Genomic DNA, 16,084 nt, shown 5'->3' with positions numbered 1-16,084 from the left:
CTCTGACTTTTGGGTTCTCCTTGTATCCCATCTTCTTGTGACCATGGCTGGACCCCCGTGCACCATACGGATCACCAGTCAGGGAAAGAAGGGAAAAGGCAAGGAGAGGCCAGCAGCAAAATGTAACTGGGCAGCACAGCACTACGGTCGTCTGTTCGAATCCCAATCGTGGCACTACCTGCACAGAGTCTGCATGTTCCCCCTGTGCATACGTGGGTTTTCTCCAGGTACCCTGATTTCCCCCCACACTCCAAAGACACGCTGGTAGGTTAATTGGCTCCTATCTAAATTGTCCCTAGTATATGTATGAATGTGAGTTAGGGATCTTAGGGACTGATGTGAATGTACAATATACCATACAGTGCCTTGAAAAAGTATTCATAGGCCTTGAAATTTTCTACATGTTGTCATGTTACAACCAAAAACGTAAATGTATTTTTTGGGGACTTTATGTGATAGACCAATACAAAGTGGCACATAATTGTGAAGTGGACGGAAAATGATAAATGGTTTTCAAAATTTCAATACTTTGTAGAACCACCTTTTGCTGAAATAACAGCTGCAAGTCTTTTTGTGGATGTCTCTACCAGCTTTGCACATCTAGAGAGTAAAATTTTTGCCCATTCTTCTTTGCAACATAGCTCAAGCTCTGTCAGATTGGATGGAGAGCGTCTGTGAACAGCAATTATTGCCACAGATTCTCAATTGGATTTAGGTCTAGACTTTGACTTGGTCATTCTAACACATGGATATGCTTTGATCTAAACCATTCCATTGTAGCTCTGGCTGTAGGTTTAGGGTCGTTGTCCTGCTGGGAGGTGAACCTCCATCCCAGTCTCAAGTCTTTTGCAGACTTTTTCTTCTAAGATTGCCCTGTATTTGGCTCCATCCATCTCCCCAGCTTCCATGTCCCTGCTGAAGAAAAGCAGTTCAGGGTGATATGCAGTGTTAGTTTTCCACCACACATAGCGTTTTGCTTTTAGGCCAAAAAGTTCAATTTTGGTCTCATCTAACCAGAGCACCTCCTGCCACATGTTTTGTATGTCCTCCACATGGCTTCTCGCAAACTGCAAACAAGACTTCTTATGACTTTCTTTCAACAAAGGCTTTCTTCTTGCCACTCTTCCATAAAGACCAGATTTGTGGAGTGAATGACTAAATAGTTGTCCTGTGGACAGATTCTCCCACCTGAGCTGTGGATCTCTGCAGCTCCTCCAGAGTTACCATGGGCCTCTTGGCTGCTTCTGATTAATGTTCTCCTTGCCCGGCCTGTCAGTTTAGGTGGACAGCCATGTCTTGGTAGGTCTGTAGCTGTGCCATACTCTTTCCATTTTCAGATGATGGATTGAACAGTGCTCCGTGAGATGTTTAAAGCTTGGGATTTTTTTTTAATTTTATAATCTAACCCTGCTTTAAACTTCTCCACAACTTTATCCCTGACCTGTCTGGTCTGTTCCTTGGCCTACATGATGCTGCTTGTTCACTAAGGTTCTCTAACAAACCTCTGAAGGCTTCGCAGAACAGCTGTATTGATACTGAGATTAAATTACACACAGGTGGACTCTATTTAATAATTAGGTGACTTATGAAGGCACCAGATTTTAGTTAGGTGTATCAGAGTAAAGGGGGCTGAATACAAATGCACTCCACACTTTTCAGATATTTGTTATAAAAAAATAAAAAATAAAAACAATTTATCATTTTCCTTCCATTTCACAATTATGTGCCACTTTGTGTTGGTCTATCACATAAAATCCCAATAAAATACGTTTACCTTTTTGGTTGTAACATGACAAAATGTGGAAAATTTCAAGGGGTATGAATACATTTTCAAGGCACTGTATAGCTAAAGCGCTGCATAAATTATATATAAATACAAGTACCTGTAATAAATAAACTGAGCCTAGATGAACTCCCAATGTCAAGCTGAGGTATAGAAGAAACTGGACCCACAACTTGATGGGCAGTAAGGCTTCTGTCTGTCATAGTGCCATGTAGAACACCACCAAGGCTGCAGCTGTCTTAATTTTTCTTCTTTTTTTTTTTGTTTTGTTTGTTTTTTTTTTTGTTTTACCTCGCTCCAGTTCCTGTTTTAAAGTTGCTGTGCTTAGTATAAAACTCTACAGAATCAGCATTTCGAGCTGCATACCAAAATCCAAACCACACTGCACAAATGTATCTTCAGTATTGTATTTCCAGTGCACATTTCATGCAGCTTTTGATGAGATGCACACAAATCTGAATGAAAGTCCTCAGTATATCAGCATGTTTTGCAAAGCTTAACCTAGTTTTCCTTTTCTCTAGATCATTCCTGCATTTCACATTCTATGACACAGGAAGCTGGCAATGTGCATGGCTTTTCTGAGATAAAGAAGTGAAAACAAATGTGGCTAAACCCAGGACCCTGCATTCACTATATATGCGCTTTCCCACAGTACACAGAAATGCTATTATTTTAGTAAATATAAAAACTGGTAAATACTTTTTCTCATCAGCAGTATATAGCAGTCTTGTGACTTCTATCAGTGTCCAGCTGAACACTGGTTAAAACTTGTAGGAGTTTTCATTCTACTCTGACTGTTCTATGAGGCAGCATGACCCCTGGCCCTCTGTCTGGACAGTGATTGGCCCTGTGCTGATCACATGCAACCTCCCAAAAAAAAAAAAACCCTCTCTAGCAATACACACCAAACTGAGCATGTGCAGAGTGACTCCAAAGGCTCTGTCTTATCAGGAGATGGATGGGGACTGTGGAAGAAGGGGAGGATCAGGGAAGACAGGATCAAACAGCCTTTTTACACAATGTGGACGATTAACCCCTTAGGTTCCACAGTGAGTATAACAAGCATGCTTTACTGCATATACAGACTGATTTTACTGTTGTTGGTTTAGTAACACTTTAAAAGAGAAGTATAGCCAAAGCTCGTTTGGCAGTACTTCACCGATGGATCACAGGAGTGCAGTTTGTTTTGCACTCCTGTGACCCGTTTTCAGCATAGAGAGGGCTGAAGTCCGATCTCTGCTGATGTCACAGAAGTCAGTCCAGGCACTGCATCAACGCGATAATAAAGTCTGGATCCGCCAGGTGCCTGGACTGACACCTGACTCAGCCTCTCAGCGAGCCGCCGATAGCCAGCTCAACGCTCCAGTGAGTGGGAAGGGAGCAGAGCAGAAAGCTGTGACTGATAGTCAGTACCTCTCTGCTAAGGGAGCTGTCAGAACTGAGCAATTGGCGATGTTCGATCGATTGGTTCTCAGTGAAGAGGTGGGGGGAATTACAGATGCAGCATCAGACCTATGCTGCATCCACCTAGGTAAGTATTAACCTAAAAAAAAAAGCCCAAAACCATACTTTTCTTTTACAGTCTGCTCCACATTGGCAGATGTATCCAATGGGCTGCAAAATTATAGGCTGCCATTGTGTCCTCCCTTCAGACAATGTTTTTTGCCTGGCTCTCATTTCAAAACAAGGACAGCCATTCAATAAAGCCAACACTTCACTGGAGGTGCGGCCTCAGATAAAAGTGATATTCCATATTCATGCAGCAATTGACAGTCTTATAGACTGTTACAACACGTGAAATAAATTAAGTTCTTATTTACAATAGTTTAGTATTATGGCGCTAAGCCTGTGACAAGATCAAAAATTAAATACTGCCACATTGTAGACCAGAAGAGTGGAGCTAAACACCAATTCCGTTTTGGAGTGGCAATGTCCAGAGCCGTGCCGCTCTCCTTCCACCCGTGATTTCTGTCACCCCCCTCATTAATTGCTAGGATGCTGACGCCCCAGGCACAGGGTCTTTGGTTGCTAAGAAGCACGGCACCCAAGCCATACAGCATTGTTGGTTGCTAGGATGCTGGCAGCTGAACTGTACAACAGCATTGGTTGTTATGGCACAGACTGTCAGGCCCAGGGCTGAACATGCACTGAGGACATATTATCCAATACAGAGCTCTAAAAAAAAAAAAAATAAAAAAATAAAAACTTATCGTGCAGGTTTACATGGAGCCTTTGAATACACAAGTGCAAAAAAGGGAGGGTTACTACTACTCTAATAGCCAAGTCCACCTTTCTGATCATGTTTTATGCTACACCTTTATTTAGGCGGTGACACAAAACCTGGTCACAGTGTGCAACCCTCCCCACCCCCTTCTGCTTATAAAAGCTGAGTACACACACACAGATTATTTTCATTTAGCCTATCCATTCTATACTTTGATACTGTTGACCACCTGCTCCTTTCTTGATAAACTACATTCCCTTGGCCTCCGAGATTCTGCTCTATCCTGGTTCTCTGCCTATTTATCACAGCACTCCTTCAGTGTCACCTACAACTCTGTCTCCTCCACTCCATTGCCCCTTTCTGTGGGGGTCCCCCAAGGATCTGTTCTTGGACCCCTTCTCTTCTCTAGCTATACCTCCTCCCTTGGTCACTTGATAACCTCCCACGGCTTCCAATACCACTCATACGCTGATGACACCCAAATCTATCTGTCTACTCCTCACCTCACTCCTTCAGTCTCCTCTCACATTACTAACTTACTAACTGACATATCAGCATGGATGTCGCACCACTTCCTTAAACTAAATCTCTCTAAAACTGAGCTATTATTATCCCCCTGCCTGTGCCCCCCTCCATGACTTTTCCATCAAAATCAACAATGCAACCATCAGTCCCTCTCCTCACGCCAGGGTACTGGGTGTAATCCTAGACTCTGAATTGTCATTTCAGCCTCAAATCCAATCGTTGTCAAAAGTTTGTAGAATTCACCTCCGTAACATCTCTAAAATTTGCCCATTTTTAACAAATGAAACCACCAAGCTCCTCATTCACTCCCTTGTTATCTCTCACCTTGACTATTGCAACTCCTTTCCCATTGGCCTGCCTCTCCATAGGCTATCCCCTCTTCAGTCTATCATGAATGCTGCTGCCAGACTTATACACATTACCAACCCTCTACTCCAATCCCTACACTGGCTCCCAATCACCCAGCCAATTAAATTCAAAATACTAACCACAACATACAAAGCCATTCACAACTCTGCCTCGAGCTACATCACCAATCTTGTCTCCAAATATCACCCAAATCATCCTCTCCGCTCTTCTCAAGACCTCCTACTTTCAAGCTCTCTCATCTCCTCCTCTCATGCTCGTCTCCAGGATTTCTCCAGAGCCTCTCCCATCCTCTGGAACTCACTACCTCCATCTATCCGGCTATCCCCTACTCTTGCTACCTTCAGGCGATACCTGAAAACTCATCTCTTCAGGAAAGCCTATCACGTCTCCAACTAATCTTCTACCACTTCCAACAGCTCATTCCCCACAGTTACAACCTTTTATACCACCTGCCCCACCCTATTAGATTGTAAGCTCTTCTGAGCAGGGCCCTCTTAATCCTCTTGTATTTTGTTGAATTATAACTGTATTGTCTCCCTTTTATATTGTAAAGCGCTGTGTAAACTGTTGGCGCTATATAAATCCTGTATAATAATAATAATAATAATAATAATAAAGCAGCTGATGTATTCTGACAGCCAGCTTCTGTCAGACTACCCAGTGGCAAATGCATCTGATTGGATGCAGGCATTAGTGCCGGTTCACACAGGGGCGACTTGTCAGGCGACCTAGCCGCCTGACAAGTCGCCTCCCGTTCTGTACAATGGAACCGTTCTAATAGGAGCGACGCAAGTTGCTCCGACTTAGAAAAAGGTTCCTGTACTACATGGGGCGACTTGCATAGACTTCTATACAGAAGTCGTTTTGCAAGTCGCCGTGGCAGTCGTGTGCAGGTCGCCTCGGTGAGGTGACCTCCAAGTCGTGCTGCCCCTGTGTGAACCGGGGCTTATGCAGTCAACAATTTTCCATCCAGCTCCTTTAATTTTTCCGTTGCAGGATATCAGGTGGGAGGTGGCCGACAGGGCCACCCATGTAGCGCTTTTTCTGAAGAACCAGACAAAATTCATATAGAGACTATGCACCGCAATCCTGTTCAAATTGCATGCGATTCTTTGCAGTGCAATTTGCGCCCATTCATTTTCTATGGACGCAAATTGCACTGCAAAGTATCGCTGCTTAGTATCGGCAACTACTTGACCGAAATGTACTGGTACTCACCGATTATATATATTTTATTATTATACAGGATATATATAGCACCAACAGTTTGCGCAGCGCTTTAAAACATGAGGACAGACAGTACACTTACAATACAAATCAATACAGGAGGGATCAGAGGGCCCTGCTCGTTAGATTTTACAATCTAGAAGGGAGGGTCAAGTGGAAACCAAAAGGTAATAACTGTGGGGGAGGAGCTGATGGAAAAAAATGAAGATACAGTAACAACTACGTACAAAGAGAAGGGTTTTCAGGGATCTTCTAAAATCTAATAAAGTAGGAGATAAGCGGACAGATTGGGAACGAAGAGAACAAGTAGGTTGGTATTTAGAGACTAAGCTAGTGATGTAGCTGGGCGCGAAATTGTGGATGGCTTTGTACGTAGTTGTTAGAATTTTTAATTTAATTCTTTGGCCAAGCGGAAGCCAGTGGAGGGATTGACAGAGGAGTGGCAGACACAGAGCGATTGGTAAGGTGGATAAGTCTGGCAGCGGCATTCATGATGGATTGAAGAGGTGATAGACTATGTAGAGGTAAGCCAATGAGAAGGGAGTTGCAGTAGTTGAGGTGAGAGATGACCAGCGAGTGAAGAGCTTTGTTGTGTCATTGGTTAGAAAGGGGCGTATTTTGGAGATGTTGGAGGTTGAGGCAGCAGGATTTGGACAGTGATTGGATGTGTTGCTTGAAGGAAAGTTCAGAGTCCAGGACTACACCTAGAACCTTGGCATGTAGGGATGGGCTTATAGTTGTGCCATCGATTTTGACAGAGAGATCAGGGGAAGGGGCATATGGGGGAGGAAAAATTATAAGTTCGGTTTTGGATAGATTAAGTTTGAGGAAGTAGTGTGACATCCAGACTGATATATCTGATAGTAAATAAGTGATATGTGAGGAGACAGAGGGAGTGAGCTGAGGGGTAGAGAAATAAATTTGGGTCGTCAGCTTAGAGGTGGCATGTTTTACAGAATTGGGGAAGATGCCAGAAGAGAGGGAGAGATTGAAAATGTGGGTTAGAGAGTGTAGCATAGGGCCAGAGGGTGAACGTAGCATTTGTGAGGGAACAGGATCCAGGGGGCAGGTGGTAAGGTGGACATTAGCAAGTAGTTTAGCAACTTCGTCTGTAGTGGTGGGGTTGAAAGAGGGAAGTAATGATTGTGCCTGTGGGCATGAAGTGTAAAGCGTGGAGGATATCGGAACAGTAGAGATCTCTGCGCAAATTGTATCAATCTTCTGTTTGAAGTGATCGGCAATCTCCTGGGCAGTGAGTGAGTTGGCGGGTGGAGGACGAAGTAGAGAGTTGAAGGTGGAGAAGAGTTGATGGGGACGGGATGATAAGTTGCTAATGAGTGGTAAAATAGGTATGCTTGGCAGAGAGGAGGCCGGAATTGTATTTTTGGTGGGCAGATTTATATTGGTTGAAATCTCTCTGAGACTTGGACTTACGCCACAGGCGCTCAAGAGCACGACTACGTTTTTTCAGACTTCTAGTATCATCTGTTTGCCAAGGTTGAAGGGGTCAGGGCTTGATTCTGCGTGTAGTAAGGGGGGCCAGTGAGTCAAGTGAGGCTAGAAGTGAAACGTTGTAGACAGAAGTGGCTAGGTTGGTGCAGGATAGGGGTGAGATTTTGTCATAGAGGTTGTCGATAGAGAAGAGAAGGGTTCAGAGGACGTAGGTTTCTGCGGGTAACTTTAAGGCAGTTGGAGGGAGAGGAGTTGAAGGAAAGGGAGAGTGAAACTAATAAGGTGGTGATCAGAGAGAGGCAATGGATAGTTAGAGAGGTTGCATGGAGTGCAAAGGTGAGAGAAAACGAGGTCAAGGATATTGCCTTCGGAGTGAGTAGCAGCATGAATCCACTGCTTCAGGTCAAAGAAGGAGGTTAGGCTGAGAGGTTTGGAAGGGGCAGGAGTGTTAGTATTAATAAGGATGTTGAAGTCCCCAAGAATGATTGCGGGGATTTCAGAGGAAAGAAAGTAGGGTAGCCAGGCAGGGAAGTCATCAAGAAAGGTTGATACTGATCCAGGGGGCCTGTAGATCATGGCTATCCTTAGAGAAATTGGAGTGAAAAGACGAATACAGTGTGCTTCGAAAGAGGAGAGTGACAGAGAGGGAGGTGAGAGAGTTCCAAAGGGCACAAGAGAAAGGGAGTCTGGCCTTAGGAAGAATAGAAATTGGAACTAAATTGTGTTGATTGCGGCTGCTGCCAGAGGGTGCATTTATTCCATCTTTTGCAAAAAAAAAAAAAAAAAAAAATGTAATTATCCTTTGGCTCTTCACTGACCTCATCCACACTTTCCACGAGCTCCCATACTGATAAATCCTTGCAAAAGCATAAGGTAGGGAAATGCAGATTTCTCCTTGTAACAAAAGGCTTGCATGGTAAACTACGCTATGAAGTAATACAGGAAGTGCACATTAGTCTGTCAACACTCTGTTAAGAGTCAAAGGCACCAAGGATGATGTAAGGAAAGAACACATCTACCAGCTGTATAGATAACAAATCACAGACGATTCAGCAAAACAATAACATGAAACAACACAATGGTATAAATCTGTCACAGAACACAGAAGAGCTGTCCATTGCTTGAACAGTGTGCTTTCAGAAGCTGTGAAGTTGTAACAAAAAGAATTACACCCCCCCCCCCCCTAATTTGGCCATAGCAACAAGTCTTGGCACTTGTACGCAGTGCGAGCGATAGGATGATAGCGGAAGCAGACCAATCAGCAGGCTGGGCTTCCTGATGCAGTGCACTGTACACCCCGTGGAGAATCTCTGCTTCAGCACCTTCATGCTGCCTGGAAAGAGGGGACACAGACCGGGCAGGCGGACAGACTCCACCACTGCTCTACTTTGCATCCTCTGTGCTGTCTCCCTGCCAGAGGAGTCTGAAATCACTGCTCTATAAAGGAAGCCAGAAGAGCTTGTGAATCGCTGCAGAGATGACACAACCCTTAACAAAGGGGTTAACAAAGGTTGATTTAACCGCAAAGCACGGCCCAATTCCATTATAAACATTACACCTGCCGAGCCCATTCAAACCCACCGAGCAGCATTGTAAATGTACACACCGAGCAACTGACACAATTAAGTCATTCATTGTAGCGAGTCTGGTTACTGTGGCAATGATATCCTAAAACATTCTGTAAGAAGGGGCGTGTAATGTGTCACTGCAACGTGCTGGAATTGCAAATTTGCTCTCTCAGAAGTGCTTTGCCATCAAGGCTATTAGACTAAAGGGAAGGAAGCCAAAACGTCTCAGCAAAAGCAGATCATGAAAGGAATCTGGAACAAAAAGCACAGATTTATCTACCTTGTAACCAATCTACAATGCACTGCAGACCTCTCAAGCTGCATGAGGATATCATTAGTGAAAGGTGCTCCTGCATGAATCCCAACATTACAGCAAAACCTTTCAGCACAGGCTTACAGCTGCAGAAATATATTGAAGGCCCAACGTATAAAGGGAAAAAAAAAACAGAGTGGGAAGAAATGTGTTAATGAAACCTAAGAGAGACCCAACCTCTCCCAGGTGGAGTGTGTCTATCAGTGTCGCTATTTAGCAATTGTTGGTTGCTAAGAAAGGAGACACCAAAACATACACTTGGCAGCTCTCCCTGCCCTACCAAGCCATCCTTTGGGAGAATGACTGTTAGATTCCCCCTGGGGGGACAACAAATCTATTTGTTTCACCACACTGACCATACAAACATACTTGGTAAAATGTAACGCTATGAATGCTGCAGTAAGCTCCTCTGCCAACGGCTAGCTGGCCTTCTCCATCAACTAAAATTACCCCAGCTTTCACCCCATTTCCAGAATTACTTATATCATCTACTACTGCAACCCCAAGCTTTTACAACATCCTCATACATTACTAAAACCTAAACTACAAAGGATCTCATCACCTGAACTGCAGGTAGATGTTCATATTACTCACCCCATTTCACACAATACAAAAGCCATAACATTGCTCAACAAGAGTACTTGTGATCACAGCCAATCCTTCCACATCACCTTACATCTTCCTTCTATGATACTTACCTTTCTCCTCCACTCCCACAGAACTATCTCCATATCATTTGTTTTCGGACAGCTCTCAGTCAAGACATTCCTTTTTTTTTTTGAGAGCTCCCATCCAAAATGTCCCATTTTCTAACCCGGTCCAGCCACCCCATTTTTTTTCAAAGCCTTTGCACATTTTCTAGTCACGCCAACCCATTTCCTAACAGCTCCTGGCCAAGTCACCCCATTAGCCGCCAGCTCCAAGCCAGGTCACCCCATCTGTTTTATTTATTCCATGTAGTATTTTAATAGGATGGTATGATTTAATACAATACAGAGTTACTTTTTATTTAGTATTAATTGCTGTTACTGGTAATCTTATTGTTTTTATTGTGCGTTTCCTTTCATTATTGTGATTTTGTGTTGTCTTTATTGAATGTAACTTAAATCTAAATTATCGACAGCTCCTAGCCAGGGCATCCCCATTACCATATATAAATCCTGTATAATAATACTTACACACCAGCTACAAGTCACCCCCTGTCCCCGACAGCTCCATGTCACCCGATTATCCATCAGCTACTAACAAAATCACCCCATTATCTGAGGGGTCCCAGCCAAGTCACCCTATTTCTGACAAGCCCGATCAAGTCAAGCCAAGCCATCCCATTACCCAACAGCTGCAAACCAAGTGACCCCATTTCCAGACAAGCCTCAAACATTCTTCTGATGGGTTGTCTCCCCAATCCTCTGACAGGGCCCACTCTGTACACCCATCCCCAGCCCAATCCATGGGGGCCCATAATCCTGTCAGGCACCCCTCTTCTACACATGGTCCTTCCCAGACAAGATCCCAGTGGATGCATACACCTCCCCCCTTATATAATGCATAGGACCATCAGACATCCTCTCAATGCTTTCTGCTTCAGCTCATCATCTGATCTCCATCCTCTGACAGTTTACCCCCCTATCCTATGATGGTCTCTCCCACTGTCTCCCCCTATCCTGTGATGGGCTCTCCCCCTGTCCCCCCTATCCTGTGATGGGCTCTCCCCCTGTCACCCCCCCCCTATCCTGTGATGGGCTCTCCCCCTGTCACCCCCCCCTATCCTGTGATGGGCTCTCCCCCTGTCACCCCCCCTATCCTGTGATGGGCTCTCCCCCTGTCCCCCCCCTATCCTGTGATGGGCTCTCCCCCTGTCCCCCCCCTATTCTGTGATGGGCTCTCCCCCGTCTCCCCCCCTCCTGTGATGGGCTCTCCCCCTGTCTCCCCCCCCATCCTGTGATGGGCTCTCCCCCTGTCCCCCCCCCCCAATCCTGTGATGGGCTCTCCCCCTGTCTCCCCCCCCCCCAATCCTGTGATAGGCTCTCCCCCTGTCTCCCCCCCCATCCTGTGATGGGCTCTCCCCCTGTCCCCCCCCTATCCTGTGATGGGCTCTCCCCCTGTCCCCCCCCTATTCTGTGATGGGCTCTCCCCCGTCTCCCCCCCCTCCTGTGATGGGCTCTCCCCCTGTCTCCCCCCCCATCCTGTGATGGGCTCTCCCCCTGTCCCCCCCCCCCCAATCCTGTGATGGGCTCTCCCCCTGTCTCCCCCCCCCCCCAATCCTGTGATAGGCTCTCCCCCTGTCTCCCCCCCCATCCTGTGATGGGTTCTCCCCCTGTCCTCCCCCCCCCCCATCCTGTGATGGGTTCTCCCCCTGTCCTCCCCCCCCCCCATCCTGTGATGGGTTCTCCCCCTGTCCTCCCCCCCCCCCATCCTGTGATGGGTTCTCCCCCTGTCCTCCCCCCCCCCCATCCTGTGATGGGTTCTCCCCCTGTCCTCCCCCCCCCCCATCCTGTGATGGGTTCTCCCCCTGTCCTCCCCCCCCCCCCATCCTGTGATGGGTTCTCCCCCTGTCCTCCCCCCCCCCATCCTGTGATGGGTTCTCCCCCTGTCCTCCCCCCCCCCATCCTGTGATGGGTTCTCCCCCTGTCCTCCCCCCCCCCATCCTGTGATGGGTTCTCCCCCTGTCCTCCCCCCCCCATCCTGTGATGGGTTCTCCCTGTCTCCCCCCCCATATCCTGTGATGGGTTCTCCCCCTGTCCTCCCCCCCCCATCCTGTGATGGGTTCTCCCTGTCTCCCCCCCCCATATCCTGTGATGGGTTCTCCCTGTCTCCCCCCCCCCATCCTGTGATGGGTTCTCCCTGTCTCCCCCCCCCATATCCTGTGATGGGTTCTCCCTGTCTCCCCCCCCCCCATCCTGTGATGGGTTCTCCCTGTCTCCCCCCCCCATCCTGTGATGGGTTCTCCCTGTCTCCCCCCCCCCATCCTGTGATGGGTTCTCCCTGTCTCCCCCCCCCATCCTGTGATGGGTTCTCCCTGTCTCCCCCCCCCCATCCTGTGATGGGTTCTCCCTGTCTCCCCCCCCCCCCATCCTGTGATGGGTTCTCCCTGTCTCCCCCCCCCCATCCTGTGATGGGTTCTCCCTGTCTCCCCCCCCCCCCCCCCCATCCTGTGATGGGTTCTCCCTGTCTCCCCCCCCCCCCATCCTGTGATGGGTTCTCCCTGTCTCCCCCCCATCCTGTGATGGGCTCTCCTCAGCACCCCCGGGTCCGGTGTGATGGAAGGCCCGGCTCCTGCAGTGCTCGGCCCCCCACCCTGTGGCACACAATGGCGGTCGGTGTATGAGGGAGGAATGAATGGAGGGTTGTCTGGCTGTGGATGCCGGTCTAGGAGGAGGAGTAAGGAGAGGGAAGACACACTCACCATCGCTCCTCTTGATCTCCACATAGATCCCGATCTGGATCTTGCCGAAGCTGCCTGCCATGCTCAGCTGCCCCCGGCCTCTCCCGCTCTCTGTCCCCCTCTGCGGGATGTTTTTGTTTGAAAATCGAGGCCAGCGGTGACGAGGCGATGCCGGGTAACAGGAGGAGGGGAGGACGGGACAGGGCTGAGGAGGAGGGGAACGGACGAACAAGCGCCTCTGCCGGTCACATTCACAAGCCAGGGAGGGGCGGAGACAAGACGCCGCTGAAGTTGGGAGGAGCAGGGAGGAAGCGTGCGCTCTACGTCAACCGGAGCTGTCTGGAGAGGTGGCGCATGCGCAGAGAGCGGAGCCTGTGCCTGGCTGAGAGCTAGGAGAGTTGCGAGCGCGCGTGCAGAACGTACCCTGAAGCGCGTGCACGATAGGCATGGATGCCGCTTAGTAACGGTTGCTATGTGGAGTTTGGCGTCCCAACAAAGCCTGATAAGGCCTCATGTACACTGCTGCTGGTAAACGGATGTTTAGGAGCAGTTGGGCATTTTTTTTAGCTGCCCCTGAACTCTCCTCTGTTATCAGTACATGTACACTGGGTGGTTTATAGTCGTTTCTAGGCAGTTGAGTTTAGAGCCATTAAAATGAGTTCAGACGCTGAGTTTAGAGGCATTTCAAGTGCCAAATGCTTCTAAACGCGGTAATTTGGCAGCATTTCCTTAACAGGTGTTTTTCATTTTTGGCTATTTAGAAAAAAAAAAAAAAAACAGTATATAGATATCAATTATAACATAAAATGTGTAAAACAATGTAACACCGGGCTCACACCTTAGCGTTTTTGCGGCACACACTTGCGCAGGCACGGCAGCCTGTTCACGTGAATGGGCTGCTGCCTCCCCCCCCTCGTCTCCTCTGTGTCCCGGCCATTGCTTCTCCTCCCGGCCAATCGGGTCTTCGGACTCCCGGCCAATCGGGTCTCAGGACCACTTTCTGATTGGCTGTGCCCACCCTTTTTGAAGCCAATTAGAGCCTCAGGGGCTCTAATCATGTGCTTCTAAAAAAATCCATAGAAATCCATGCCTCTGGCGCCTTGCATGAATTAGGGGGGGCAGCATCAGTGCGCCCTGCATGAGCGGCCTCCACTGTGGCAGCCCCGTTCGTCTTCTCAGAGCAGCAAATTTTCACATGTTGTGCAGTTCCTGTGCACTTCTGATGCAGTCCTGTGCAGTGCGATTTCAGCCCTATTCACTTTTTGTACGTGCAGCAACCGCATTGCATGGTACTTTTGTACCATGCGATCTGGTGCAGGCAAACGCAATGTGTTGTCGACTTGCGTTTGGGGTGTCATTAGCTTGACTTGACCCTGCAGTAGCTCGCAAGGGCATTGCGATCGGAATGCGGTACGGGCAGGCGGCTCCCACGCACTGCATTATGGTGTGAACAGACCCTTATATCAGTGGCTACTGAACCGTTTGTGCTTATTTACATTAGCCTGTACCAACTAATACAAAATCATTTAGGCTAGGTTTTGTGGGTGATGAGGCCTTTGTGCACTGTGAAAACCTTCTAAGGCCATTTGCAGTCCTTTCTTAAACACTGAGAAAAAGGTCTTTAATTATTGCCTCACTAGGGCCAGGAGAGTGCTCAAATGTTCATTTGGCATCCTTGCTAACAAATGGCGTTTTCTGCATACGCCAATACATCTCATTATGCAGCATGCAATCAATGCTGTCAAAGCAGCATGTACCCTACATATTTTAATAGGGAACGTGATGGCTTTAATTTTGAAGACATACTTGGCCATACTAGCATGCCAATGGCTGAACTGACAGGAACACATGGCAGCAGGAGTGGTGCCACTATTCAAGATGCCTTTTCATCTTATTTTATATCACCAGCAGGTCAGGTGCCATGGCAGCTTGAAGCTTTAGCATAAAGCTTGACCAAGCAGTCAGTTATTCTTTGTTTTCTGTATGTACAGGCCATTTCTGTCAGGTCACCTGAGGCCAGGTGACAGATGCACACCCTTGGGATCAGGAGTGCACCACAAAGGTAGTGGACCCTACGGCTGACTGCTGCGGATAGGAGTCTGGGTGGTAAAGGAAGGCAGGCCCACTGAAACACCAAGACGGATCCCACAGGGGCTAGAGCGTAAGATTCCCTAGGGCGTAGAGTCTAAGAGCCAGCAGGTGTTCACCAGAGCCTCTAGTGGTGAGGATGGACTGGGCTGCAACTGGCTCCAGGTCGCGACTCCCAGAGTCTCCCAGCTCACGCCTACAGTAGGCTACAGGAGGATAGAGATAGTAAGGGAATATGCCAAAGGTTGGGGCGACTAGCAGACAAGGATAAACATAGAACACACCAAAGGCCAGGGTCACAAGCAGGCAGGGATAGTCGAGAACAAGCCAAGATCGGTAACTGGAATCAGACGTAGAAGACACAGCAAGATACACACGGAAGCTAAACACACAAAGTTGATCAGTAGGGTTGGCTTGCAGTGCACAAGTTAATATAGAGATCTGATAGGGGCTGGGGTGGAGCCATGCTAGAGGACAGATTATAAAAGCAGTCAGGTGAGAGTGGCTGGTCTCTAGAGATGAACACATGGAGGAAAGGTAAGCTGACAGACAAACACTACTGCAAAGCCATGACAATTTCTATGTTTTCTGAGAAGTTATCATGTTTTTGTTTGTGGCTGCTTATGTGCATCTTGTTTTCCATACATTTCCAAAAATCTGAAAATTTGTGTTCAAAATAGAGCATGATTTGGAACAGTGTTTACTGAGCATCAAAAATGTATTATGAAACACGTTCTTTGGAAACTGTGTTTAACCTGCTGAAAGGCTATTAGTCACATTAAGGTAAGAGTGTGGTTGGAATGTCCCCAGACTTTGACATGGTTAGCGATAAAGACTAAGATTAGGGTTAGCGGTTATTGACTAGGGTTAGCGGTATTTGGTTAGGTTTAGCAGTTGACTAGGGTTAGCGTTAGCGGTAAAGACTAGGGTTAGTGGTTAAAACTAGGGTTAGCAGTAATCGACTAGGGTTAGCGGTTAATACTAGGGTTAATGTTAGTGGTAATTGACTAGGGTTAAGTCAATTATCGCTAACCCTAGTCATTTACCGCTAATCCTAACCAATTACTGCTAACCCTAACTCTAGTCAAATAATGCTAACCCTAATTCTAGTCATTTACCGCTAACGCTAACCCTAGGCAAATATTGCTAA

At 47.4% G+C, this 16,084-nt stretch overlaps 1 protein-coding gene across 3 annotated transcripts in view; it reads right to left on the bottom strand.

Annotated features, from left to right (window-relative positions):
* The window catches only part of KIF2A (kinesin family member 2A), a 157,915-nt gene extending 144,732 nt beyond the window's left edge, over positions 1-13,183 (bottom strand). For 2 of the 3 annotated variants that reach the window (XM_073623250.1, XM_073623257.1), the window contains exon 1: positions 12,868-13,180. In XM_073623250.1, coding sequence (XP_073479351.1) covers positions 12,868-12,928 — 61 coding nt within the window. In that variant the 5' untranslated portion in view covers positions 12,929-13,180. Of the gene's footprint in view, positions 1-12,867 lie in introns of all 3 variants that reach the window. The other variant, XM_073623266.1, reaches the window with a different exon arrangement.
* Positions 13,184-16,084: the final 2,901 nt, after the last annotated feature.

This window comes from Aquarana catesbeiana, linkage group LG01 (assembly GCF_042186555.1).
Source record: "Aquarana catesbeiana isolate 2022-GZ linkage group LG01, ASM4218655v1, whole genome shotgun sequence".
Taxonomy (NCBI): domain Eukaryota; kingdom Metazoa; phylum Chordata; class Amphibia; order Anura; family Ranidae; genus Aquarana; species Aquarana catesbeiana.
Note: the sequence above shows the minus strand (reverse complement) of the source record. Positions and strands in the feature narration are given on the sequence as shown.